At 45.7% G+C, this 27,907-nt stretch overlaps 1 protein-coding gene across 1 annotated transcript in view; it reads right to left on the reverse strand.

Annotated features, from left to right (window-relative positions):
* LOC119243745 (O-acyltransferase like protein) overlaps window positions 1-26,594 on the reverse strand; it is a 50,632-nt gene extending 24,038 nt beyond the window's left edge. Inside the window, 8 exon segments of the mRNA XM_054694629.1 lie at window positions 936-1,020; window positions 1,023-1,037; window positions 1,797-1,872; window positions 1,875-1,978; window positions 8,901-8,979; window positions 11,134-11,273; window positions 24,541-24,626; window positions 26,590-26,594. Coding sequence (XP_054550604.1) covers window positions 936-1,020; window positions 1,023-1,037; window positions 1,797-1,872; window positions 1,875-1,978; window positions 8,901-8,979; window positions 11,134-11,273; window positions 24,541-24,626; window positions 26,590-26,594 — 590 coding nt within the window.
* Window positions 26,595-27,907: the final 1,313 nt, after the last annotated feature.

The raw sequence follows: 27,907 nt of genomic DNA on the forward strand, positions 1-27,907 counted from the left end.
TGCCTTTGGATGGTGGGTCCACCAGGAATTACCCTGTTATTCTCAGTGAGGCCGCTCCATAAGGTGGAATAGTATGCAGCCCTACCAGGAATGAATGTGTCACACCCTAGAAAACCTCAAAAGCATCATGAAGGAAACTGAGTACTGAAGGCCACATATCATGTGCCCCATTTATAGGAAATATCTAGAAAAAGTGACTCTACAGATACTGAAAGCAGACTCCCAGGAGCTAGGGAGAAAGAACTGACAGTAACTGTTTAATGGGTGAGTTTTCATTAGGGGATGATGAAAATGCTTAGGGACCCGAAAGGAGTGGCAGTCGCACAAGATTGTGAACATACTTCAGGTCATTTTGTTCCCTTGACGTCGTTGATTTTATGCTATGTGATTTTTCAGCTCATCAAAAGCAAGAAAGAAAAAAATGGGGATTTTAACCATGGGGCCTACAATACAGGGACACCATGAGGATGGAAGGAGGTAATGCCACAGAGCCCTACACACAAGGCCTGACATTCATCAAACAATTGAGAAAGTTTATCTCCTGCTGGTTAATTGAAATAAACATAGATTTATGAATCAGCATGCTGTTTTCTTATTTTTCACATTTCACTGTAGTGAGAACTAGAAACATTATCTTGGATTTGCATTAGTTAATGAACCAGAATTTGAGAATCAGTGAACCAAACAATTTTGAAAAATAAAATCACCTTCTATAAAAGGTCCACTTCAGAAAGCCGCCCTAACCCATCTAAGAAACTGGAGATACAGAGGTGAGGACAACAGTCTGACCAGAGGTAGACAGAAGCAAAGGCCAGGGCGTCACTGCGAACAGGTCATTCAGTTTTTCTCACTAAAGTGAGATTGGCTGCGCACATATACACCCCCCCCCCAACCAAACAGCAACAGGCCCAAAAGCAGAGAAAACTCCTTATTACCCCATCAGGAAAAACGTATCAACCCCAAGGTAGAACGGGCCACTCCGAGAATAAAGGCACGGGGGGGTTTTAAGCACTCTGCTCCCCATTCCAGCACATTATCTGGAACAAACAAAAAACCAGAGTCTTATTGTTTGTTGGGGAAAAACTCGTATTTATCTTTTCAGCAAAAGCAAAAGGAACACCTTCAACTTCCAGCAGAACAGTCGCGGGAATTATGCACGCCCATAATTACTTCAGAGGAGAACCTAGCATGGGAATGAGAGATGGCACCGAGGCACCTGAAGTCCCCAGGCTTTGTGCCCCTCTGTGCTCTCACCTGGGCGCAGGCAGCCCCCTTAGGCCTACAAGAGCATCGCCTGCTCTCGGGCTGGGTCACCGGGGAGGTTCGTTAGCTCCTTCCCCTTAGTTTTGATCTATGTTTGGCCCCCTTTGGCGACAGCACTGCTCTGGATGGCTGTGATTCCGGAATGCAGCACCGGGAGAAGGTCAAGAAACACTGACTAAGAGCCACTGCACAATATTTATGCTTGTTTGCTTTTCCAGGAAGTTTAAAAAAAAAAAGTTGGTTTCTGGCTTCACCAGTCATGATGCGAGGGAGCTCAGCGCTTCAGGGGAGGAAAGCACAGCACTCAGGCCCCTGTACTCACCTGGCAACCAGGTGCCCGGTGCATACCCAGAAGGCAGTAAAGCAGCCTCGGGACAGGCCTGGGACACTCCGAGGTCACAGCTGTGTCTCTAAGGGAAGGCTGCTCAAAGGAAGTCTGCGGCCTCCATCCCATGGCCCCCCACGTGACACGACCCCCTCAGGAAGGAGTCCCTCTTCCTTGTCTGCTCATAAAGGCCAGTGGTTCTGTGCACCCAGATTCAGCCAGGCTGTCATCTGCCCCGTGTGCCCCAACAAGACCCAGAGGAGGCCCAGGACCCGGATGCTGTTCGGAGTGGGGGGCATGTGCGACCCTGTGTCTTTGTGGTCCAGATGGCTGGTGCGTTCTCCTGCCAAGAAAAGCACGTCAGAGCGTGGTCCACGGCCTCCGGGAATCCTGGGCAGGGGAAAAGAGGTCACTGCCCCACTGAAGGCAGCCTGGTCCGCGAGCCCATCGGCAGCACCCACGGGCACCCATCGCCCCCTGCCTGTGATGGGACCCCCTAGTCAGTTCCCACAGCCCCGGGGTCGGTCTCTGCACCGTGACTCCTCTCCCTGCCCCAGGATCCTCCTCTCCCTCCCAGACCTAACCCTGCCTGGTGCCGGATGCTCTGCTATGTTCAGGCCCCAGGATGCCAACGCCTGACCCCCATGGTGTTGAGGGAAGGGGACCTTCGGGTCACTAGGAAACCACAAGAACTGTGAAGCCTGCATTTCACTTGAAATGGCATTTCTGGCCCCCTCCCCCCGCAAGGCGATCCCCATGTAAATAAGTGCCTGCCAGTGCACAGGGGTGGAAAGAGGGGCAGCGGCCAGGTCCCAGGTTTCTAGGCCGCCAGGTGGGTCCCAGCTGGGCAGCCTGTGTCAGCGGTGCCCGTGGGGAGGAGGGCCCAGCTCTGGGGGGAAGGCCCTCGTCCATGTCCTCATGCTCCCCGGGGCAGAAGTGAGTGTGCTGAAACCTTCCTGAAGTTGCAGGAACATAAATACCCGAGAGCACCCCTGGCAGCATCTGGTGGCCCCACCTAGTCCACAGGCTCGTCCACCATCGGCTCTGAAGGTGAGTGAGGAGAACCTGGGCACGGCCCAGGCCCTGGGGCCACAGCACTGGTGTGGGCCGGGACAGCCCGTGAGCCGGGGGACCCTGGGTTTGACCTCTTTACCTGCACAGTCGCCCAGTGCACTGAGCTTCCATCGCTCTGCTTCAGGCAGCAGATGCTTTAAACTAACAGCTTGGTTGGTCATGAAACTAGAGAGAACAGAGGGGCCGGGGCACAGCCACGAAGGGTGCGGGCCTGACAGTGCATCCCCCCAGCTCTCGGGCTGTCCTTCACGGGCCTGTGCCCCCTGCAAAGTGAATTCACTTCTCTTCTCTGTGCTTAAGTTTCCACATGTGCAAACCGGGAGTCAAAGAGGGGCTTCTACTCACAGGACGGCGTGAAGAGCCCGTGGGGAGGCCACAGAGCTGCGCCCGCCATCTTCAGCCCCATTGTGGTAAGAACGGGTAAGCCTCCTATTTAATTGATTCCCTTTAATGTCTTAAACTTTCATTTGACTCATGCCAAGAGTCAGGTCAGTGGCTGGAATTGTGAAATGGGCGACTCCCAAGAGGGAGGCAGCTCTGCGGTCTCGGCTTCTCTCCTGACTCGGCCTGGTGCTCGTATCAGCGCCGTTGCTGAAACATACTCACAGATGAGATCTGCTCACTCCCAAACTCTGGAAATCGAAGAATGCAATAACCAGACATTCTGAGGTTCCAGCCACAGCCATGAGTGTCTCCACGAGTGGCTGTCAGATGCACCTGCCTGAAGGCCCCAGCGTGCCCTTCTACCCAGAGGGACTTTCGGTGCCTGTGTGGTGTGTATGTCTGTGACTGTGTATATGAGCCTATGTGTGTTGCATGTGTGAGTGATGTGCTTGTGTATGTGTAAATGTGTGAGTATATATGTGTGTGCAGGTTCACATGTGCATGAATGTGTGTTAGTGTGTGTGTATGTGTGTGTGTTCCATTTGCCTCTCCACCCGAGCAGGTAGAAACGAAGGGACTGCTCTTGGCTTTACTGGAACCCGGCACAAGCGGCTCTGCTCCTCAGCCTCTCGCTGACTCTGGTTCTGGTTGGCTCAGGTGTGCTCTGCTGCATTTGTGTCCTCGGCGTGGCACATCCACACCCCTGGCATCTCCATGGTTCCGGGAAGCTTCTCTGAGTCACCGTGTAGTGGTGACACTGACCATAGATGCTGTGGCCGTGGGATTGTTCCCCGAGCACGACTGGAGTGACCCCCCAGCTCTGTTCTGACCTCGTCTTTGAGTAGCACAAAACACACTCGACAACTGTTTCAGAGAAATAAAGGCATTTTTAGCGACCTCGCCTTACCACACCGCCAGTAGGCAGAGACTGAGCCGTAAAAGAACAGACCCAGTGTCCGCGGCTGCATTTTGAAGCTGCTGGGCATTGCCTAGCCCCCTGCCCTGCAGGCAGGGTTTGCCGGCTTCTGCTGGCGTCCCCATGACGCCGCCCTTAAAAGCACAGTCTCAGCCCAGGTGAATCCCATCTACCTATGCCCACACCCTATTCCAGGTGCCCGCCATCAGGCATGCATTCAGGACCGCAGGGATCCATCATCTGTCCTGATGGCGGGAGGGCAGAAAAGCCTGACATTTTTCCTTACCCTACACATTGTTTGATGATCCCACTGTCCCCCTCTGCAGGGGCCGAGAGCAAGGAGTTATGAGCTACTTACAATCACTGTCCACAAGCCCTTACTGTAGCTGTCAAGAGTGCCCTTGCCTAGGCTCTGTCAGGCTAAGTTCATCTTGGGTTGGTAGAAATTCAAATTCTCAGGTCCCCCCCCCCCCAACACTGTGCCAGCAGCTTGCAGGGAGGGGAGGCAGGAAGCAATCGATTTACCAGCCCCCCAGGCAACTCCGAGGCTGCTGAAATTTTCATCCACCGCCCTAGGCTGGCCACCAGTGTCTTCGCAAAGGATTTCTTTCGGTGACTAATTCGTTGTGTCCTCAGTTGAGGCTTCTGAGCTTCATTTCAGGAGGCTCTTTCCCCAGCCCGTGGGCTTTGGTTGCAGTTTTCCATCTCACATCTCTCTTGCAGAGAGAGGAATCAAAGATTTAAGCAGCAATGGCACTGTTTAGGGGCTCATTCCCAGAGTTTTGCCAGGAAAGGGGGTGAGAGGCCTGTCAGGCCGGGAATTCAGGAGTCTGGTGGCCTCTTTCACTGAGCCAGGCGTACCTGGTCGTGCATTTCAGCATCTTGGCACCCGGTTTACTATACTTGTAAATCAGATGTTAGAGGTTAACATCAACACTTGTGTAGGGTAAGGTAAAAGGTATCAGGCTTTTCTGCCCTCCTGCCATCAGGATAGACGATGGATCCCTGTGGTCCTGAACACCTGATGGCGGGCACCTGGAATGGGGTGTGGGCATAGGTAGATGGGATTCACCTGGGCTGAGACTGGGCTTTTAAGGGCGGCATCACGGGGATGCCAGCAGAAGCCAAAAGAGAAGCCGAGAGAGAAGCAAGAGCAGCAGAAGCTGAGAGAAGGCCAGAGAGCCCAGAGTGAAGACCTGCTGGGGGCTGGGAGGCCTGCCGGCCTCCCGGCCCTCCAGCACCCCTACCTGCCATATGCCTGGTAAATCCCAATAAAAGCCTGCAAAAAACCACTGAGGAATCTGACTCCTCCGACTCCTCCTTCACCCAGTCTGATGCATCCTAGAAAACCTGCACCGTGTCCATTCCTGACCTTACACAATGTTATAAAATTTCCCAGGGGAAACACCGAGATTGAGTCCCTAAGGGTAGAAATATGGAGCCCTTCAAAGTCAAGCCTGAATAAAATTTACTAACTCAATGTTAAGCCAAGCCCCTTCTTTTTCAGCTGTAAGCTAACCCCGCCCCAGTCCCCACAAGCAGGTAAGGGGGTTGCCTTTGTTCAGATTTATCTACTGCTCATCTAGCACATTCTAATGGTGGGGCCCTGGGCTAACCGCAGTGAGTCACTGAATCCCTGTGTCCTTTAAGAGATCTCAGATAATCTAGCCAAACTAGAAACTAGCTAAGAGATAATGTTTGGGGTTGCATTATGTCCCTCTAAAAGGTTTAAGTCCTAAGCCCTGAGAATTGTGAGTGTGGCCTTATTTAGAAATAAGGTCCTTCAGATGTAATCAACTTAAAATGAGGCCATACTAGACTATGTTGGGCCCCAAATGCAATGTGGCTGACATCTTTATACAAAGAGGGAATTTGGACACAGACACACAGGCACAAATGCCATGTGATGATGGAGGTAGAGATTGGGGCGATACATCTGAAGTCCTTGTTTACTTTGTTTCAGGAAATACAGAGATGTGAGTTGTGGGGCATCTAGGCTCTAACCTGGCTGGTAACCAGTTTATATGGTCACACATGAATTTTATCTAGGCGCCCACTTTGAAGTTACATATTCTTATTCTCAGGAACTCCCACAAAGTCTGTAGGTTGAAACTGTTATTGAGCAACCCTGATATTAAATGGGTTCCTGGCTGTGGGTCCTCACCCGCGCACTTTAAAAGGGACTCATGAATACTCTACTACAGGCACACACAAAGGGTTAATAAAAGGTTTATTTACAAGAGAAAAGGAAATAAGGAAAATGTACAACTCAGGGAGAAAATAGGGAAATAAAGTCTTTAATGCGTCCTACCCGATCCGACGACCTAGAAACCCAAAGTCACTCTCAGAGCTGGCCGGACGCTGCAAGCTGGCGGAGAGCCAAAAATGGGGATCCCCAAAGCCCACGTGTCTGCCTTTTATATCCACCTGGCTGCTGAACCCCACCCTCAGGTCCTAGCCACCTTCCCTTGGGTGGTGATGGGATTTGGAGTTCCCAGTGTCTTTGGCTTTGGCCTGGGGTGGGGGTGGAGTCCACAAAGCCTATATGGAATTAGCTTTAGGACATCCTTTTCCCCCTAACAAAACTTCACAGCCTCCTGTGGCCTCCACACTGTGTGGGTTGTTTTTTTTGCTTTTTTTGTTTGTTTGTTTGTTTTTTGCCTAAAAGCAATACCCTCTGACCTGCCCAGAATCTCTTTCTCCCTCTTGGCAATACTGAGCTCAGTTCTCGGTTTGTTAGTTGCAGTCTCCACCTGTGAACTCCCAGTTCTCACTCCAGATGTTTGCACAAGTAGCCTCTTGCCTGCTATTGCTAAGCTGGTGGCTGCCACATATGTAAAGGAAATATTGGTGACTCCATCAAAAAGCTTTAAGGAGTAGCTGACAAATCCATTCCAGATGGGGACCTTTTCCCCTGGGCAGGCAGTCTTGTTTCTATCAGCTGCCACTGTGCTAAGCCAGCAAAAGCCCTGGGCAGCCAGGACAAAGTTCCACAATCCACCCAGTGAGCTCTTACTGTCTCTTTCCATTTTCCAAGTCCACAAGAAAACTAGCATCCTGTTTTTCTCCAAATGTTACTTCCCCCAAATATCTTTTTATTGCTAATAATTATTTCTTTCCTTCCACTTTATTCTAGTGTCAACTATGACTAATAAAATTAGCATTAGCTGGCTAATAAGTAAATCTCAATAATAGGGAGTCATGTGTTGACTTGCGATACTAATAAATGTTGAATTTAACAACAGCTCTGCAAATTTATGTTTCAAGACTATTTAGGGCTTATCCAACAAGAATTCAAGTTGATATCTGATTTATGAAAATTGGTTTTCTTTTCAACAATACATAAAATATTTGACTAGGTAAGTAGGTAGGTAGATAATGTGCCCGAGCTCTGGAGATAATCATAAATTCAGAGGACCATTTACGATTATTGAAAATTTATATCAACACTTTAAAAGAGGGCTCCAAATAGCATGTGTGATAGTATGAGATAATGAGAAATCAACATTTGGGCTTCATTCCTCTCCCTGGCACAGCACTCCCCAAATCCCTTGTAACATCCTGAGTGGGAGGAGTTATTTGTAGCAAGCACTTTTTGCCCAGATCTGAGCTTATGCTGATAAGGTCAGTCTTGGAGAATGGGGCTGTGACAGGAACCAACGCCATGATTAAATCATATTTCAGCCCCACTCCCACCCTCTAGGGAGGAGAGAGGCATTGGGGGTTCAGCTAATCACCAATGCCAGTGATTCAATCAATCAAGCCCAAATAATGGAACCTCCATAAAATTTCTAGAAAGACATATGGAGGTACAGGAAGAGTTGCACTCAGGTGAGGAGGCGGCCCCCTGCCCTTCCCGTACCCTTGCCCTGTTCAACTAATCCATTTGTCTGTTCTGGAGATTTCTCCTTTAGATTCAACCAGAAAGAGAAAGGAAAGTGTTTCCCTGAGCAACATGAGTGGTTACAGCAAATTATGGAATTTGAGCAGCGGGTCCTGGTACCTCCTGATTTATAGCCAAGTGGGAAAGAAATGTCACCTGGTCCTCTATTTATGACTGGTGTCTAAAGTGGGGGACAGTCTGTGGGATGGAGCCCCTAATTTGTGGCATCAGCACAACCACCAAGTGGTTAGTGTCAGAAGTGCTTCATCTGAGGGGGAAACCCACACCTTGGCTGTTGGAAGTGTTCTGTGAGTAGAAAAACAGCGTTTTCCTTTTAATGTAGCGTGTTCGTTCTTGTTTGGCTAACCAGAATAAACACAGATGATACCAATGGTAAAAATCTTGGGCTTCCAAGTTCTTCCTTTGAAAACTTAGAAAGACTTTGAGGTGATGAAATCAGTTTTCATGTGACCTACGATGGGTTCCGACTTCTGGCTAAGCTCAGGAGTGACTGCAAGGCTCTAGACTTAGAACCAGGCTGAAATTTGTCGCCCACCCCTCTCTGTACAGAAGAGGCTGAAGCTTGGGGAAATTAAGTGACTTGCCCAAGATCACACAGCTGGGAGGAGACAACCAGGAACAAATGCTGGGGTCCCCATGCTAATCAACACAATACAAGAGTTCACACACTCCTAGTTCACAATGGCCACACGTGGGCTGCTGCAGAGAAGGCAATATGGCAACCAAACACCACCCACCTCCTTTTTTCAGACCTCACCAGGCAGTGGTTGGGGTGGGGGTGTGAAGATTATTTAGATGCACAATTCTATTACATAATAATCTGTCTCCTACTTTCTCTTGCCTTTCTCCTTCCTAACTACTCTGTTCCTCTCCTCCCAAGGCCCCCAAAACTCCATTTTCTTGCCTCACTGGATTTATCAGGACGAAAGGCAGGTTCAGTCCTGCAGGAACAGTTGCTTTCAGCTCCCAGGAGTTGGGAGTTTCCCAAACTTACACTGAAGCAAGAGTTTCACTGGGTCTTCCTCTGGACCTACCCAGCTGAGACAGCACAGTCACGTCCTCCTTGGAACAAGAATCAGGGACACACACGCCCATGCTGTAGTAGGCGTCACCCTGGGGGACACAATGCCACAGTGTTCTTTAATTTTAGGGTTCCTAGTTTTGAAAAAGACATTTGTATTTAAATTTCTCTCTGCACGGGCATCTCCCTCACTGTTCTGGGAAGTGCTCATCTCCCTATGTCTTTGCATTGGGGAAAGCAGAGCTTAAATCTGCTGTCTTCATGTACTTGCAGTCCCTGGTAACCTCCCTAACTGACCTTCTTACTTTCTCCAACCTTGTCTTAGCCAAGCTGTTTAAGATGGTGTCTAAAGCCTCAAGCCTCATGAAGGAGTTCATCACTTCTGTAGGGTTGTCCCTGTTCTGGAGGAGGTGTACACATGTGTTTTTTTAAAAAGATTTATTTATTTATGCATACTAGAGCTGGGGTACAGGCCAGAGATGTAGGGGGGTGAGAGGATTCACCAGAGACAGAGTGGGAAGCAGAACAGGCAGACTGACTGAAACACACTGCTGAGGGGAGCAGCAGGCGAGACAAGAGAGATCTGCTGTGCCATGTGGGTAGCTCCCTGGCCAGCCAGGGATTGAACTTGCACTGCAGAAGCTACAGATTGCTTCATAGGGCGATGCTTAACTCCTTGCGCAACCAGGGAGGCCCTGTACACATATGTTATTTTGAAACTTCTTTTTGACATTTTCTCTTATCAAAAGAAATTCTTGCTAGTCGGATCACATATGCCTTTCTAAGTAAGGCGGCTACTGATTACCCATGGAATAACCACAAAAGGAGAGAGAGAAAAGGGTATTAAAAGAAGTTTGTTGATTTCTTTGGAAATGGCTTTTCCCTTGCAGAGCAGCTCAAGTAAATTTACAAAACATCAGAGGCACCCATATTTAAATTAAAAATATGCTCTAAGGCTTAATGTAACTGGTTATTTAAAAAGAAGTCGCCGATTTGGGATAATCTCTGCCCTAGTTACAGGTCAGTAAGAGTTGTTGACTGTCCTACACATTCCAACAAAATTGCCAAGTTGCCATTTCTGCATAGTAAGACACGCTATTCAAGTAAAGACTTATTAATAATAAGTCAAGCCAATAATTATTGGAATGTCTGTCTGTCTCAATAACACAAAGATCAAATTATAAATTTAAATTTCTGGGATGCTTTTACTAAACCTATAACTTAACATGATTGTGTTGGCCTGACCTTTAGCTCTGATATCAAAACTATTCATCTGCTTTGGAAATAGGATATGACATTTGCACACACTGATTACACCCTCAAGCAAGCACAATCATAACCTTCAGGAGGACAAATGGAGGCAGGTGGTAATCTCCCTACTTCCAAGGGTTAACCATTTAAGACCATTTTATAGCATTAATATCAAAGAGCTTAGATTTCTTATTGCGTAGAATATCATTGGTATTAACCAGTCAACAGAGTGATTCTCTCCTAGCGCTGCGTGGAATGCATAAAATCTACCTTTGCAAGGGCTGTGCGGGCCACTCCTTTTGTTTTCCCATAAGCTGTGACTCTGGCCGGCTGACTTAGTCATATATTCAAAAAACTCACACCCCATCCGCTGGGATGACCCCACTTTCACATCTTGCAGCTGTTTCCCAGGAAGGGTGTGGGTACTGGGAAACCCACCTGCCCCTTGGTGTTGCAGTTTCTGGAATACCAGGAGTTAATGCTCAGGAACACTGACTTGAGCCGGGCTGTACCACGCAGAAGTGTTCCTTGGCAACGAGGATGCAGAGTAAGGATTTGGTCTGGGAGAACACAGAGTACCCTCCAAATCCTAGTGGAAGAGAATTCCTAGGGGACCCTGGCAGGGGTTGCCTGAGCAGAGCCAAAGAGCCAGTGAGTGCTACCAACATACAGAACCTCATTAGAGAGGTTGCGACTGGGACTTGACCTTGGATTCCCCGTGAAGGTCATCCAGAGGTCTTACTCCAAACAATGTAGGGAGGAACTCCCAAGTCCTATATGGTTTGTAGACGCCTTCATAGCTTGTCCCCCCCACCCCAGAAGATGTAGCACGTTTCTGACCACTAACATCTAGTTTTATTTTAACTTTTGCAAAGTACCTGGATAGGGTTTTGTTTGTTTGTTTTTCGATCAAGTAAAGCAGTCATGGAGCTGCACTGGGTCTCATATCGTGACGTCTGCTTGGCATTGAAGGGCATGGCAGGGCCCACACTCACCTGCGGGAGATGGAGCGTGCAGTACTGGCCACGGAAGCGCCCGGTGGCCGTGAGGGCGGAGAGACACTCGCTGTAAGACCCCAGCCTGTCCACGTTCCCGTGAAGAACATTGCTCCCAAGTTTGCCGACGGAGTCATACACTGGATTTCAAAGCAGAAGTAGGCAGAGTTGGCTCTCTGTGTGGCATGCGAGTGATTTTTTTTTTTTTTTTTTTTTTTTTTGCCATTTAAAGTCTCTTGTCTATCTGATTATCTTTCTGGATTTTTTTTTTACAATTTCCTCAACTTTACCTTCTAGACCCTTCAAGTTCGCTGGAAAAATCAGAAGGACAGATACAGGCTGTTGCCACTCTTCAAGCCTGCATTTTGTACCCACAACCATTTCCTCATCCAGGTAGAACAATGACATGTGTTGGTTGCCTGGTCTGTTGAGGAGAAGTAGTGAAGGATTTAAAAGGATTTCCTTTCAAAACTAAATGTTTGGGGCAGCAATCCCACTGCCCATCTGTGACTATGCAGGTGCCTCTTTTCACCAACTCTCTCCCTCTGCAGGGCAGTAGCCTCCTGCCTTCCCATGACCTGTCAAGGCCACCTGTCTACAGCCATGCAGGCCTCTCTAAGCAAACCTGTCCCTTCTGGGCAGCTCTTCCTGCCTGCTTGTGTCTATGCAAGTGTCTTTAACTGTTTTATCCCTTCCATAATAAACCTGCTCTTTAAATATAACTAACTAAATAAATAAATGTTTGGTGAGAGGAAAAAGGTGCAACTAAAAGTGGGTAGCTTTTCTGTCTTCCCCATGCAGCCAAAAGAAAATACTCATGTCTTGAATGTGTTTGTCCAGTTCTGTGGGACTTACTTTGGAGAGAGCTATTTTTTCAAGGAGAGGAAGGATAAGAGGTCACCAGCTTCCACAGTAGTTGGTGGGCTAGGCCTGGTCTTGCAAAGCTCTTCTGTTTGTGGTTCTGCAGATCCTTCCTTCCTTCGCTATGAAAAAGTCATTTCAATCTCCTTCCTCTCTCCCTTTCTCTTTCTCTTCCTTCTGTTCCTCGCACCCCATGTGTCTCTCTCCTTTATCCGTGTTCCTGTTTGGAGCCGGTGCATTTGTAATGCGGGGAAGTGGCTAGGCACTTCAGCGCTCCTGGCTGCATCTTGCTGCACACTGCTGTTTAGGGCGGTGCTGGGCTCATTCGCCCAAGGTTCTAACCACTGGATAATGGTTTATCACATTTTAAACCTAGCTCTTCCTCGGCTGGAACACATACATGAACGTCAGCCCACAGAAGCACCGAGATGAACCTCAAGGCGTAGGATTTAGCTCAAACACTTACATCCGTGACCAGGATTGCTGCTGCGGGAGGCACAAACGCTGCCAGTCCCACCTTTGCATTCTGGACATGATGGCACATCCACACTGCCCAGGGCTCCTGGCTCGTGGCTGGTGGCTCCTGGCTCTTCTTGCCACCACCCCCCGCCGCCAACTTTCTCATTTTGGAGCAGTGAATAGATATAAAAGGATGTCCAGTTGTTGTCTGAATTTTCATATCTCTAATTACAAATAAGTCAGGATATTTTCGTTTGTTCATCAGCCATTGAAATGTCCTCGTCTATAAAGTACTGGCTTGTATCCTTTGCCCATTTTTAAATGATTTTTCTCCTTTTGATTTGCAAGGGCTCCCTGTTACTTTTTATGTTGGTCCTTGACTGTCTGCGTCATTGAAAATATCTACCGTCAGCGAGTTCTCTTTTGTCCTTCACTGGACAAAAATCCATACTTTTTGGGTAATCAAAACCATCAATATTTTGTCTTAGCGACTGTGCTTGTGTTTTGTTAAGAAATTCTTTCCCACCAGGGTCACAAAGAGACTCTAACATGACCTTCTTCTACTGTCTTCATAGTTTAGACACATTTAGACACAAAGATCATATTTAGATCTTTAATTCCTCTGTGTCTTGGGTGTGCTTTTCCCTCAAAAAAAAAAAAAAGAGTCAATATTCCCAAACCATCACTAAACCACTTTGCCTTTCCCTGTGAATTTTTGACGCCAGAGAAACCCCACCGACTGGGAGAACATTTTTGCACACAACACTAATGATAAAGGACTGATCACAAAAATCTACAAAGAGCTGACGAGACTCAACAACAACAAAGAATATAATCCAGTCAAAAAATGGGCAGAAGAGCTAAAAAGAAATTTCTCTGAAGAGGAAATGCAAATGGCCAACAGGCATATGAAAAAATGTTCAGCATCACTTGTCATCAGGGAAATGCAAATCAAAACTACCATGAGATACCATCTTACACCAGTGAGAATGGCACATATTAAAAAAACTAGCAACAACAAATGCTGGCGAGGGTGTGGAGAAAAAGGAACTCTTCTGCACTGTTGGTGGGAGTGCAAACTGGTCCAACCACTGTGGAGAGCTGTGTGGAGATTTCTGGACCTACTAAACATAGAGCTTCCATATGATCCAGCAATTCCACTCCTAGGAATTTACCCAAAGGACACAGAAACATCAATTCCAAAGAGCACCTGCACCCCTATGTTTATAGCAGCACTGTTTACAATAGCTAAGCTTTGGAAACAACCCAAATGCCCAAAAATAGATGACTGGATCAAGAAGATGTGGTCCATATACACCATGGAATATTACTCAGCATTCAAAAAAGATAAACACATGCAATTTGCAGCAACATGGATGGCGCTGGAAGGGATCATGCTCAGCGAAATAAGCCAGAAAGAAAAAGAAAAATACCGGATGGTCTCACTCATAGCAGGAATCTAGAAAACTTAAATAAGGGACCAGGAAAAAGAATATAAGAAAATGGGCCTCCCCGGTGGCGCAGTGGTTGAGCACTGGGTTGCGAAGCTGCCCGCAGCCTCTGCAGTGCCGGTTCGATCCCCGGCTGCTCCCCGGCCACCAGAGGAGGGTCCCACATGGCGCGCAGACCCCTCCTGCCGCCCGCTGCTCCCCCCAGCAGTGTACCTCGGTCCTTATGCCTGCTCTGCTCCCCGCTCTGGCTCTGGTGAATTCTCTCACCCTCCCGCGCTTCTGACTATACCCAGTGCTTGTATAAATAAATAAATAAATCTTAAAAAATAAAAAAATAAAAAAAAAAGAATATAAGAAAGAAAATATCAAAATCAACAAGCAACTATGAACCAGAGATACTCTATGGCGGGTGTGGGGGTGGGGAAAGGAGGGCTTGGGGTCAAAATAAGGGGGTTGCAATTGTATGGGGAATATAAAAATAAAATTTAAATTAAAAAAATTTTTGATGCCATTTTCTTCTTACATCAGAGTCTCTTATCTAATGATCACCCATGAGCTCTGTTTTGTTTGTTCTAGTCACGACCAGCTACATCACCATTGCACCATTTATTTGTTCTAGTCACAGCCAGCTACATCACGGCTAATGCAAAAGGAAGGCACAGGGCCTCTTGTTTAAAATGTATTAAGAATTTCAAGATGGTGACAGTAAATACAATTAAAGCAAACACAAAGCCCTTTTAAGTGTGGGAGACTTTGAAGGGCAAAGGTCACATACCTCTGAAGCCAATCCAGCCTTTAATACCAGAACCATATGGCTTTTATTATGATGGATTTGTAGCTGCTTGAGTATTTTGCCTTTAGTCTTCTTTTTCAAATTTGAGTTAGATATTTCTGGACCATTACTCATTCACACAATTTTCAGCACATGTTTATTGAACAGCTCAAACCATCCAGTTAGAATATTGATTGAAATTGCTTCAAATTTATAGATTCTATGGGCGAGGGAGAATTGACATAATTTTTATAAATCATCATTGGAAGTCATGCGATTTATTTAACTCTGTTGTGTCCTTATGATTTTACATTTTTTCCTTGGTGGACTTAAAACAGATTACATAAACAATTCCTAAAGGGTATATGGTTGGTTACTTTCCTTGGTATTTTATTCTAATTATATAGACTCATGGATGGTTGCTGGTGTGGATACAGGCTATTGAATTGTGTCATTTGTTCTGGTACCTGGGAAACTGGTTGAACTTCTAAGTGCTGCTTCTTTCTTCTTCACTTTTCGTCTGTTGTCGATCTGATTATCTTTCTCTCTGGATTTTTTTTACAATTTCCTCATTGTTTTTAATGTTCTTAATTTTTAACACAGTCCGGAGATATAGTCAGGTCTGAATTCTTTATCACAAAGCTTCAACATTCTAAAAACAATTTCAGCCTTTTGGCTCTGGTCCTTCTTTAATTCTATAGAAAATACTGCTACTCTGTTAAATAGTTCCTTCCTTCATTTGCTTTGTTATGTTTCTCCTGTTTCCTATCATCCAACTGTTGGCACCTCCAGTCTCAAGTCTCTTAGTTTTTCTTTTTCATTCTCTTATCCTTTCCTGTTGTTTTTGCAAGGTCTCCCATCTTCTGGTGCACTGATTCTTCTTAGATCATCCCAACCATTGTGTTTTTATTTCAATGGTGCTATCTTTACTACCTACACGTTCCTCTTGACTATGGGCTTCAGTGGAGGTTGTGGAGACATGCCTCTGTTCCCCGAAATCACAGAGTGTTGTAAGGAGAAAAGTCCTCTTCACTTTTCTGGATGATTTCTTGTTCAAGCCTTGCATCACCAGTATTGTCCCTTATCCCTTTGATTTTATGTCTTGTGCCTGTTTGAAGTCCTCAGTGCCCCGTCTGTTCCAATAACTCAGCTTCCTATAGAAAATATATTGCTTCAGTAGACTGTCATCCTTTCATTCTCTCCCTCCTCAGGGATGTAGGCATTTGGCCTTTGTTAGAACAGGGCATGGGGGGAGCGTGAAGAGTTGCTCAAGAGGCGCAGAGCACAGAGCCAACTCCACAGACTCACTGCCAGTCCCATTGGCTGCTCTGCCTGGCAGCTCCTTCAGTCTGGAATCTTCCATCAAATACTAAGGAGACATAATGTCATGAGTCTGATATCCACACTCCCTAAGGGTGCATGCTCAGAACATTCTGGGCCCACAGAGCCGGGGAAGTGGGGTTTAGGGGGGTGTGCCCTGATGATGCATGCCTCTGTAAGGCTGCCCTGGCTGTTGTGGATTTCTCCTTCAATGGCTTTGGTTTTTTAAAGGTTGGGTTGTCCTAGAATCACCTAGAGGGCTGATAAAAAAAATTGCTGGGCTCCAACTCCAGAATTTCTGGTCAATGAGCTACGGTACTTTCATACTTTATAATATCATGCAACCGGGACCCTCTTAGTGGTGCAAGGGGTTAAGACGCAGAACTGTGAAGCAATCTGTGGCCTCAGCAGCACCAATTCAATCCCTGGCTGGCCAGGGAGCAACACACATGGCACAGCAGACCTCTTTTGACTCGCCTGCTGCTCCCCTCAGCAGTGTATTTCAGTAGATCTGCCTGTTTTGTTCCCCACTCTGTCTCTGATGAATCCTCTCACCCCCCACACCTCTGGCCTGTCCTCTAGTTCTTGCACGCATAAATAAATAAATCTTTTTTTAAAAATACCATGCAACAACTCAAAAGAACTAGATCTATATTTGGAATATGCTCCAAGATGTATTATTCCATGAAGAAAAAGTATCAGAACAGTAAACATAGTTTTCAATTTTACCAACAAAATCAGATCAACCTAGTAGATACACAAGCATAAAAAATGGAAGGAGAAAGTTCTGGAAAGTTCTAGGATACGCTATTTCCCAGGAAGGGGATTGGAACTTGAATGAGGAAACAAAAAGGACTTGAGGTTTGTTTGTATGGATTAAGTTCCTTTATAAGGAGAATAGATTCATGTATGATTTCTGTTATAAAATATAAGGGCCTCCCCGGTGGTGCAGCAGGTTGAGCTAAGCCCTGTGAAGCTGTCTGCAGTCTCAGTAGTGCAGCTTCGATTTCTAGCCGGCCAGCGAGATTCCCAAATGGTGTTGCAGACCTCTCCTGTCGCACCCGCTGCTCCCCTCAGTAGTACTTTTGGTCAGTCTGCCTGTTCTGCTCCCTACTCTGTCTCTGGTGAATCCTCTCACCCTCCCGCGCCTCTGGCCTGTACCCCAGTTCTTGTATAAATAAATAAGTTAATTAATTAATTAATTAATTAAATGTAAAATGTTTAAACCAATGTATTTTTAAAATGCTTCCATGTTATTCCATCGCATGGAGCAGGAGTAGGCAAACTGTAACCCTGCTTTTTGGGTTTTGCTGTTTGTTGTTTCTATTTTTTAATGTTTAGTCCCACCGGTTTTTATAAGCCAAGTCTTATTAAAATACAGTATCTCATTTGTTTACATACTGCGGATGGTGCTTTGGCAATAGTGGCAACACCTGAATAGTTGCGACAGTGGCCATATGGTCCACAAAACTGAAAATATTTACTATCGGGACCTTTAGTGAAAGGTCTACACCTGGGATTCTACACCCTGGGCAGACATTAGAATTACCTGGGGCATTTAAACAAGTACTAATGCTCAGGGTCCACCCTCACAAAGGATAACTAAATTGGTTAGGGGTGGGGTTTGGTATTAGTTGTTTTTCAAAATCTCCCAGGTGATTCTAATGTGCAGCCAAGCTTGCGTGCTCTGATCCTTAGGAGACATTCCAGTCTACTGAGTGTGGATCCAAGGGCCCATTGACACCTGCCCATTGCTCCAGCCTCATCCTCCCACACCCGGCCAACTCCTCTGCCCCGCAGTACAGAATGCACCAGGCCTCCACTTGTCTGTCTCTCTGCCTGGAATGTCTCTCCTTCCGGGCTGCCTGGTAAATGCTGAGTCACCCTGGGAGTCTAGACGCAAGGATGGTCTCCCCCAGGAAATGGTGCAGACTCTCCTGAGTGCCTTCCACTGTTCACCTGTGTCCCCTGGGAAGGAAAGATCGTGTCTTCATTCATGTGGAGCTCAGAGGAGCTCAGCAAACATTTGCTGAATTAAACTAAACTTTGGAAAAAATTAAGTTCAAGTGCCCAAAATCCAAGTCCAGAATATATTTTGCGGTTCTCTCTGTGTCGAGAAAAACAACAATTTTAAAAAATTGGGTGTATTTGCTGTAAATAGACTCACTGATTTCCAAATTCCCTTCTCCATCACTGAGTAGTCTGCATTCTGGAGACTGAAGGTTAAGAATCTAGAACTATCAGAGCTGAAGAAGACTAAAATAAGAGAGGTGTCAGTGCCAAGCCTGCCTTCACCCTTAGGGGAAAGCCCAAGGGAAAAATTAAAGTTTTCTTCATTTGAGAAGATTAAATTCTAGTTTTCTTTCCCAGTTGGTATTTTGCTTTGTATATTGACTGGATTTGTGATTTTCTAACTGAGATTATTTTGTGTGTGATGCAAATTTTCAAATTGTATTTGTTTCCTTTCTGAGTCTGAACTCAAACGGACAAGTTGCCCTTTCTAGATTCATCCTGAATTACTTTCTGTCAAGAACCTGAGACACCAGCCCATAGGATCCATCCAAATCAAAACACTGTGATTGTCGTGGGAGGAGGGATAGAATAAACTAAAGATTAATCCCACCTGTCACTTCAAATCATGGGGCAGTTGTTCCAAGTTTCCATTTTCCAAAGATTAAAAACAACTCGTTTCAATTTTGCTGGGCTAATTGGCAGACAAATTTGCTTTCTCGCATGGTGGCAATGATATGTAGATATTAGAACAGAAGGTGGATTAATCGCTGGATTTGAATGAATGAAAGGCCTGTTCAGTCATCTTAAATTTTACAATATAAATGCATTTATATAAGATGAGGGTCAAGGCAGAGAAGCTTCTAGAATGCTAAACTACAAACAGATCTTGAAAGTAATGTGCATCTTCAGCATTAACAGCAAATATTTATTAAGCATCTAGCAGATTACATCTTAATTGGAGGTTTCCAAAAACTAGAATTAAATCATCCTTATGCAGTTGATGATACAGGGCCTACATGTAAATTCTAACCATCTCCTTGTGGTAAGAAAATGACCTGAAAATGCCATCTAAGTTCCTGAACAGGCTCTTTGCAAACATCTCCTGGCAAAGTGATCTTGGACTTGGAGAATAAGGATGGCATGTGTAGTCATTTCCTATGATTGTTATAACACATTATCGCAAACAGGGGTGGAATTTTCCTCACCTTATCCAGTAAGGCATGTGCGAACAAGAAAGATGTATCTCAGCACTCACTTGTCCATGACTTGGGCAATGTTTTTGCTGAATTGGATGACAGTTTTCAAGCACTGGAGACCATTTCCTCATTTTTTGTGCTACTTATAATGTGACCACTAGAGACAAAGCACACTTGTTAATTTGTTTTGCATTCGTAACATTTTCTCCCACAATTTCTGTAATTGAGATAGTCCACAAAGCAGTAAATCGAACCCCGACTTAAGCAATTGCTGGCTTCAGTGGTGGAGAGGTTTCTACCACTTTTAACTTTCGGCTCTGACCTGAACTTGCAGTTGGAGGTTCACAGAGGTGCATTCCAACCTCACAGGCCCAGTAGACACAAACAACTTCAAAAGTGCAGTATCCACTCCCTACCTCTGCCCTTCAAGTCATCAACATGTCCTCGGAAATTTTGACTTTAAGCAAAACAATGTTTAAGGAAACCAGGTACTCCCACAAGATCCTTTCATTCAATACAGGCTAGGATTTCTTTTTTCCCATCAGCATTAGAACAAAACTTCATTAAACTTATTTTAGAACAGCTGTATAGACAGGAGCTGTGTGTGATAAAATAATTCTGAAGTGATGAATTTTGACTATTCATTACTTTTGTGGTAACACAATTTATTTAATTACAAATTCATGTGATGTATGTGCAACTGTGTTTGTCAAACAGCCTGAAAATTTAACAACTGGTTCTCACATGCTAGCACAGGCCAGATGTAGCAGACTGCTGGGCTAGAACTCGGAATTTTTTTTTAGGGTCCAAGATGTCTGTCTTTTTTTTTTTTTTTTAAGGCCGCATTGGTTGACAGCACCATACAGGTTGTAAACACCTTTTCAGTTGTCTGTCACCACACCACACCCACCACCCAAGCACCCAGACTCCCCTACCGCAGTCCAATGGAAATTGGCACTTTTTAAGCTGTGGCAGGTTTTCAGAGCTTGGGGACCACGCCACCTTCACCTCACAGGTGAGGAAACCTGTCTGGTCAGGTGGTGGCATGGGTGAGGCTGGCGGCAGGCTCAGGAATAACCAGCATGAGCCCATAGGCCCTGGGGCTGCTGCCCTGGAGAGATTTTGATGACTCAACACCCTGTTCCTAAAATGTGATTAGTTTTCAAACCCTAGAAATCTGAGGGCAGAATTGAGGCCCTAGAGGGGGAGGGAGAGGCTGGGAAACAAATGGGACAGGACTCCACGGACTGTGGAGAAGATTATGGGTCTTCGGTGGTGGGCATGGCGAGGTCACCTACATCTGAAAGGGTCATCAACAGGTCCTTGCAAACTTTGACTTTAAGCAAAACAATGTGTAAGGAAACCAGGTCCTTCCAAACCCTGTACCTCTGAATCATATCTGTGTTGTAAATGAAATTAAAATGCTGAATAAACATGGTTAGCTTTCAAGAAAAGCAGGAGGAGGAAAGGAACTCGGTGCCTACGGGAAGTGAGGGTGAGTCAGGTAGAGAAAGTGGAGGACGAAGGTGCCAGCAGCCATCCCAGAATCAAAATCAGACAAGTTTAAGGAGGAAGCCTCTTACCACCAAGTGATCCAGGAGAAAGAAAACTAAGGGGGACGGCCTCCTTGGTGACACAGGGGTTAAAGACAGCGCAATCAAGCTATCGCCAGCCTCTGCAGCACGAGTTCCATCCCAGCCGGCCAGGGAGCAACCCACATGGCGCAGCAGACCTCTCCTGTCTCTCCCGCCGCTCCCCTCAGCAGTGTATTTCAGTCAGTCTGCCTGTTCTGTTCCCCACTCTGTCTCTGGTGAATCCTCTCACTGCACCTCTGGCCTGTACCCCAGTTCTTTTATGCATAAATAAATAAATCTTTGAAAAGAAAAGAAAACTAAGGGGGGGGAATAATTAACCAGTAGGGAGGAAGACAGAGATGGTCCTACCTGATCAGAAATTGAATGTAGATTCCATTCTGGGGGTTATGGAATTTAATAACAAACAAACAAACAAAACGCAGAAGCAGAGGGAACAGGACTCTGACCTGAGGACCTGAGCTGTAAAAAGGTGAAAAAGCAGCTGGTAACCCATGGGAGTAACAAAATGAAAGCTCACAGGAGTGAGCTGGTTCTCTTTAAGATGGCGGATGTGAAATGGTGGACGTGAGTCAGGAAGCAAATGGAGAAACCCAGTGAAGGGGGAGAAGTAGAACCTCATCTTAGAGTTCTCATATCAGTCTTTCCTTCCCTGTACTCTATCCTTCCCCCAAGCAGGTTGAGTCTCTGGATCAGTCCCTTGTGTTCTGGAAGAGCCAGGACTTTCATTCCCCTATGCCAGGACAGCCCCACTAGAATTTCAATGACCCTGTCTCTCCGCCGTATTCCGTGGACCCTCGCCCATTAGCCAAGGTTCTGCTTAATATCATGGCTGTGCCTTGGGTGAAGGACAGAGATCCAAGCCATTACCAAGTCACACTTAATATATTAGAAAGGCAAAACGAGAACATTAGAAATCCGTGTGTTCCCATCACTCAGCTTATCATTGGGAAATCAATGCATCCCCCACTGCATCCCACCATGGCCACCCCGCTCCGAGGTGATCTGAATTTGGAGGTGATCAGTCTCATGCATCCCTTTCCAAGTGTATCATATACCTGTTTCCCTGCAAATATAGCACCTTGATGTGCTTTTTTATTTATTTTTTTTTAAAGATTTATTTTTTTATGCATACAAGAACTAGAGCACAGGCCAGAGGTGTGGGGGTGAGATGATTCACCAGAGACAGAGTGGGGAACACAACAGGCAGATCTACTGAAATACACTGCTGAGGGGAGCAGTGGGCAAGACAGGAAAGGTCTGCTGTGCCATGTGGGTTGCTCCCTGGCGGAGGATCGAACTTGTGCTGCAGTGGCTGCAGATAGCTTCATAGGTTGTGGCCTAACCTCTTGCACCACCAGGGAGGCCCTTGATGTGCATTTTTAAAACTTTATGTGCCCCATGTGTTTTTCTTAATGGTTTTCCAGTGGATTTCCTCCACGCGGATACATGTAACTCTGCTACATTCCTCTTTGCTGCTGGCTTTATTTTGGTTTTGTTTTTTCTTTGTTGTTTCTTATAAACAGGCACTGATTGAAAGTGCAGTCATGGGGATCAGACGTCTAGCGTTCAAATCCTATCCCTGCCACTTACTTTAGGTAAAATGGTTTCCATTTACCTCTAACTCAGTCTGCTTGTTTATAACCCTCCTTAAAGTGGGGTTGTTAGGGTAACAACCACTCCTTCAAGGGGCTGGAAATTGAGTCTGCCATGTAAAAATACAACCTAAATATTGACTCTTACTATTTTTCCATCCACATGGTTATCAGGAAATGCAACATCAAAACCATAAACAGGGCCTCTCCTGGTGGCGCAGCGGTTGAGCGCTGGGCTGTGAAGCTGCCCGCAGCCTCTGCAGCGCTGGTTCAATCCCCGGCCCCCGGTGAGGGTCCCACATGGTGCGCAGACCTCTCCTGCTGTGCCCGCTCCTCCCCTCAGCAGTGTGTTTTGTCACTCTACCTGTTCTGTTCCCCGCTCTGGCTCTGGTGAATTCCCTCACCCTCCCACGCTTCTGACTGTACCCAGTGCATGTATAAATAAACAAACAAATAAATAAATGAATGAATGAATGAATAAATAAAGAAATAAACAAATAAACAAACCATAAACAGCACTCAGAAATCTCAGGGAAAATATCAAAGCAACAACATCAAGCGTTTCTGGCGCATTATCGTCACTGGCTACAGGTAGTGCTATTCACTATCTCTGTCTCTCATCTATCCCCCTTACGTGAATCACTCCATTCTTTCCCGGACCACTCATCCCGGAAAAATTGTTTTAAATAAACAAAAAAGATTTTCCATTTTCAAGCTCGTACAGATAGAACATGGGTTAGTGGATGACTAGAGTGACTTGGAGGTGAATAGGGTTAACAAGACTGTGACTGGGCCTCCCCGGTGGCGCAGCGGTTGAGCACTGGGTTGCGAAGCTGCCCGCAGCCTCTGCAGTGCCGGTTCGATCCCCGGCTGCTCCCCAGCCACCGGAGGAGGGTCCCACATGGCGCGCAGACCTCTCCAGCCGCCCGCTGCTCCCCTCAGCAGTGTACTTCGGTCCTTCTGCCTGTTCTGCTCCCCGCTCTGGCTCTGGTGAATTCTCTCACCCTCCCGGGCTTCTGACTGTATCCAGTACTTGTATAAAATAAATAAAGAAATCTTAAAAAAAAAAAATTAAAAAAAAAAAAACAAGACTCTGACTAAGGAAGAAATATGTGCAGCTTCTTCATCACCAGAAATCTGAGCCAGTCATTACACCTTCTGGATTGTCTTGGCAGCTTATTTGGCTGGGTTGTCAAAATGTTCCCTGTTAATACCACCAACCACTGCAGCAAAACATAATTATTTCCAAAAAGAAATGTCAGGATGGCTGTTGAAATCGGATTTATATTTTCCCATTGTTTTATTATATGTCAGGACATCTAATCTAGTGTAGAATGGCTATTGCTTCAAAGCATGTGTTATTTCTAATTACCCGATATTAGATCAAAATTATTGTTTGTCTCTATGGTGTACATTATGCTACTATGAATTTTCCAATGCAAAATAAATTACTCATGTGTTCAAAATGGAAATGGAAATTGCTATGTCAGTTTTTCAAAGAGCAAGGTTTTACATTTTTCTTTGGGGGGGCGGGTTGCATCAGCACCAACAATGAATCATTCTACCAGAGAGGTTATCCCACTGCAAAAGCATCTGTTTGCCTGTCCCCTTCCAGCAGGAAGGTATGTGTCACTTTAGTTGTGAGAATAAGTTTGGGAAACAAAAAAATAAATGGCGGCTACCTGAAGTCCATCCCTATCACATGCAAATTTCTTCCAGCCCGAGCCAGTACATTTACCAACAGAATTTATTATCGAACATATAATGGGCAACACTTGTTCCCTGAAGAGTGAAGCAACTCATTATCAAAAGCAGGCAAATGTCTAGAAAGAGAAATAAACTGAACTATCTCATTCAACAATGAAATGTCATCAATTTCAATAATAGACAACACCACACAATTTAAAAACAACGCTCGTCTTATTCAAAGTTTGGTCTTCACGCCATTCCTTCTGGCTAGAATTCATACTCCTTCCTCTATTGCCTTCAGCAATAAAAATTCCTCCTCCCACCTCGATCCCTGATGCAATTTGCAAATGGAGCCTCCTCTTGTGTTCCCTCTCTGACCGTTTTTAATTCTCAAGAGTTTTCTATAACCTCAGATTGCCATGTGTTCACCTACCCAAAGGGCCAGCAGAACCTACTTACTTCTTAGAGCATATTCTCTGGGCTCCATTGATTTCAGATCAGAAAGGAATTCATTGATGTCTTGCATGCACTTGAGGGAAATGTTTCTTGCAGAAAAAAACAAAAGGCAATTGAAATTGCAAAGAGAGTAAGACACAAGAGGAAAGTCAGGGCCATCATGGTGGCTTAACCTGTCAAAGAAAAATAAAATCCTTTTTAGACAAAGAGGCTTATATTTATGAAAGGTGGATCTAACACGTTGGGGAAATGTGGCATCATTCCCGACATAGCATCCAACGAGCTGCGTCTCCTCAGCCACCTGCAAAGCAGCCGAGATGAACGAACCATGGAAACCGATTTACACACAACTTGTAACTGCTGAGTAAAATGGACGTGGGAGCCGGTGACCACCTGGCTTCCTTCAGTTATGCAGATTAACATTTCCAGCTAGAGTGACCCGGACTAGGCTTCCTCAAGTTCATTAGTCTTATGTATAGCTCTGGGTTTAGCAATAAAGGGAGGATGGTAAATGGCAATATTTGATTAGGAACTTCAGAAACTTCCGGACAAACAGCAAGCAAAGAAGGGCTTCCTTGTAATCATTTAAATATTTTCTGCATCTGTTAAGGGTCGTGTACCTGACTTTGAAGGTGACACAGCTTTGGGTGGGGGAGCGCCGCCCCCCCCCACCACCGGGGGAGCCAGGACAGATCCGCACCCATGTCCACACTGGTAGCTCAGAACACACCTCCTGGGCAGGAAATGATCCTGAGAAAAAAACCTTGTCACGATGCACGTCCCTTTCTAAAACATAATAGTGTGCGCCTGGATTTCTCATGGTGTCAATGTTTTCCTTCCAGAAAATCTTTCTTCAAATAGTTACTTCGGGCCTCCCTGGTGGTGCAAGGGGTTAAGACGCAACCTATGAAGCTGGCCACAGCCTCTGCAGCATGAGTTCAATCCCCCGGCCGGCCAGGGAGCAACCCACATGGCGCAGCAGACCTCTCCTGCCTCACCTGCTTGCTCCCCTCAGCAGTGTGTTTCATTCAATCTGCCTGTTCTGTTCCCCACTCTGTCTCTGGTAAATCCTCTCACCCCCCACACCTCTGGCCTATACCCCAGCTCTTGTATGCATAAATAAATAAATATTAAAAAAAAAAATAGTAACCTCCCTAACTACCTTAAAATGGGACGCAAATGTCATGGAAACTTGCTGACACTGCCAGAACACATCCGAGCCGTTTCGGGTAATTGACTCAGTTGAACTTCCTGCCACTCACTGGCTTCGCAGAAGCCTCTAGCATATGGGACCCCCTACTCTTTGTCTGAGTCCATTTGGGCTTGTATCACAAAATACCACGGACTGAGTGGCGTTCTGAGTGGCTGGTAAACAACAGAAACTTATTTCTCACACTTCGGGAGATTATTCTCACAATGCTCACAAACACTGCATGGCGGTGCTGGAGAGACCCGGTGTCTGGGTTCATAGCCAGCCCATCTCCCTGTGTACTTGCAGGGTGGAGGGGGTGAAGAATCTCAGTGGAAGCTCTTTTACATAAACACAAATCCCATTCCTGAGGGGCCCACCCTGAGCATCTGTCACCTCCCCAAGAGCCACCCTCCTGATGCCATAATTTTTGGGCCTCAGGATTTCAGCAAATGCATTTTAGGGAAACACATTCTGACATAGCAGCCTTCCTTGCACACACATTCCTCTCCTTCAGCGCTCTGCCTTTGCTTCTGTCCCCAGTGCTGTTCTCCCAGCCCACATCCCTCATTTCCCTACTCCTACTTATTCTTCTAAGTAGATGTCAGCTCTTCCAGGAAGACCTCCTGGGTTTCCCTTCTGTCAGGATAGGTGCCTGTTCTCTGTGCTCCCTAATCTCCTTGTAGCCCCTCATACTGAAGAGTTCTATTCTGCATCCTTCTTCCCTACAGCCTGGAGGCTCCATGAGGGCAGGCCCTGTGCCATTTTTTTTTCCAATGCTTTTCTGAGGGAATTTATGTAACAGCCAAGAACTAAAACTGACACATACTATGTGACCTAACAGAATCATCTGTCTCAATTACTTCATGTCGAAAATTAGGACAATAGTTTCTACCTTTTGGAATTGTTGTGTGATTTAAATAACATATTCAAAGTACTAAGAGCCTATCTGGTCCATTTTAAATACTCACAACATATGAGCTATTAGTAGGTTTATTTTATAAATGCTGATACATATCTGGTGATGATAACATATATTCCAGATACCCAGATAATAGAGATACAAGGGAACCTGTGGAGTCTGGCTGGCACTAGACCCTTACTAAACAGTAGCTATTGTGGCAATTTATTGTTATTATTTGCCACTGTTATTAAACTAAAAAGAAAAAAAAGACTCAGACACATAAGTGAAAATAGTTTAAAGTGCTATTAGCTGGATTCCTGGGGGCGGGGGGAATATCATTAGATGCAAGGTACAAAGGATCAGTTTTGAAACAATAACAAAGAACATTCTAGTAGTCAAAACTACCCAAAGCCGATGGGCTCTTTCAAATGGTATAGATATCTCTACCTTGGAATGTTCAGATGATGATAGGATGAGGGTGTAGAAGAACAGCTTCCACATTTACACAGATTTAAGTTCCTCTCTGAACTTTAAGCCTCTGAGTCGACCTTCAAAATTATATTCTGCTATTAATGTTTTGGTTGTTATTACGGACCTCAACGGAGGTTTTTAAAGTAGAAATTAACAGTTGAATGAAAGATAACATCCAACACGGAACCACATAGAAAGCCTCAATTTATACTTTTAAAAATGCCCTAATTGAGCACCAGAAACCAGAGTGTAAGTTCTGGCTCCATCACACACTGGTTCAATGTCCCCATGTGCAAAATCATAAAATGACAGTTGTTTTCTAGTACGAGATTAGAACTCTTGAGTCCCAAGCAAATATTACTCGGCTTTAGAGCTCTCAGTTCTGATTCCATCTCTTGTGTTTATCTTTCTTTGTTAAAAAGGGAGGTGAGGGGCCTCCCCAGTGGCGCAGCGGTTGAGCACTGGACTGTGAAGCTGCCTGCAACCGCTGCAGCGCCGGTTCGATCCCTGGCCACTGGGAAGGGTCCCACATGGCGCGCAGACCTCTCCTGCCGCACCTGCCACTCCCCTCAGCAGTGTCCTTCGGTCCTTCTGCCTGCTCTGCTCCCGGCTCTGGCTCTGGTGAATTCTCTCACCCTCCTGCACTTCTGACTGTACCCAGTGCATGTATAAATAAATAAATAAATCTTTAAAAAAAAAAAAGGACAAAATTCAAAAAAAAAAAAAAAAAAAGGGAGGTGAGGGCTGAGATTTAGGTGCTATTTCAAAATGATTGAACAGAAAAATCTCAGAAACTTGGATTTATT

Source organism: Talpa occidentalis, unplaced genomic scaffold (genome assembly GCF_014898055.3).
Source record: "Talpa occidentalis isolate TD23 unplaced genomic scaffold, MPIMG_talOcc4v2.1 talOcc4.13, whole genome shotgun sequence".
NCBI lineage: Eukaryota > Metazoa > Chordata > Mammalia > Eulipotyphla > Talpidae > Talpa > Talpa occidentalis.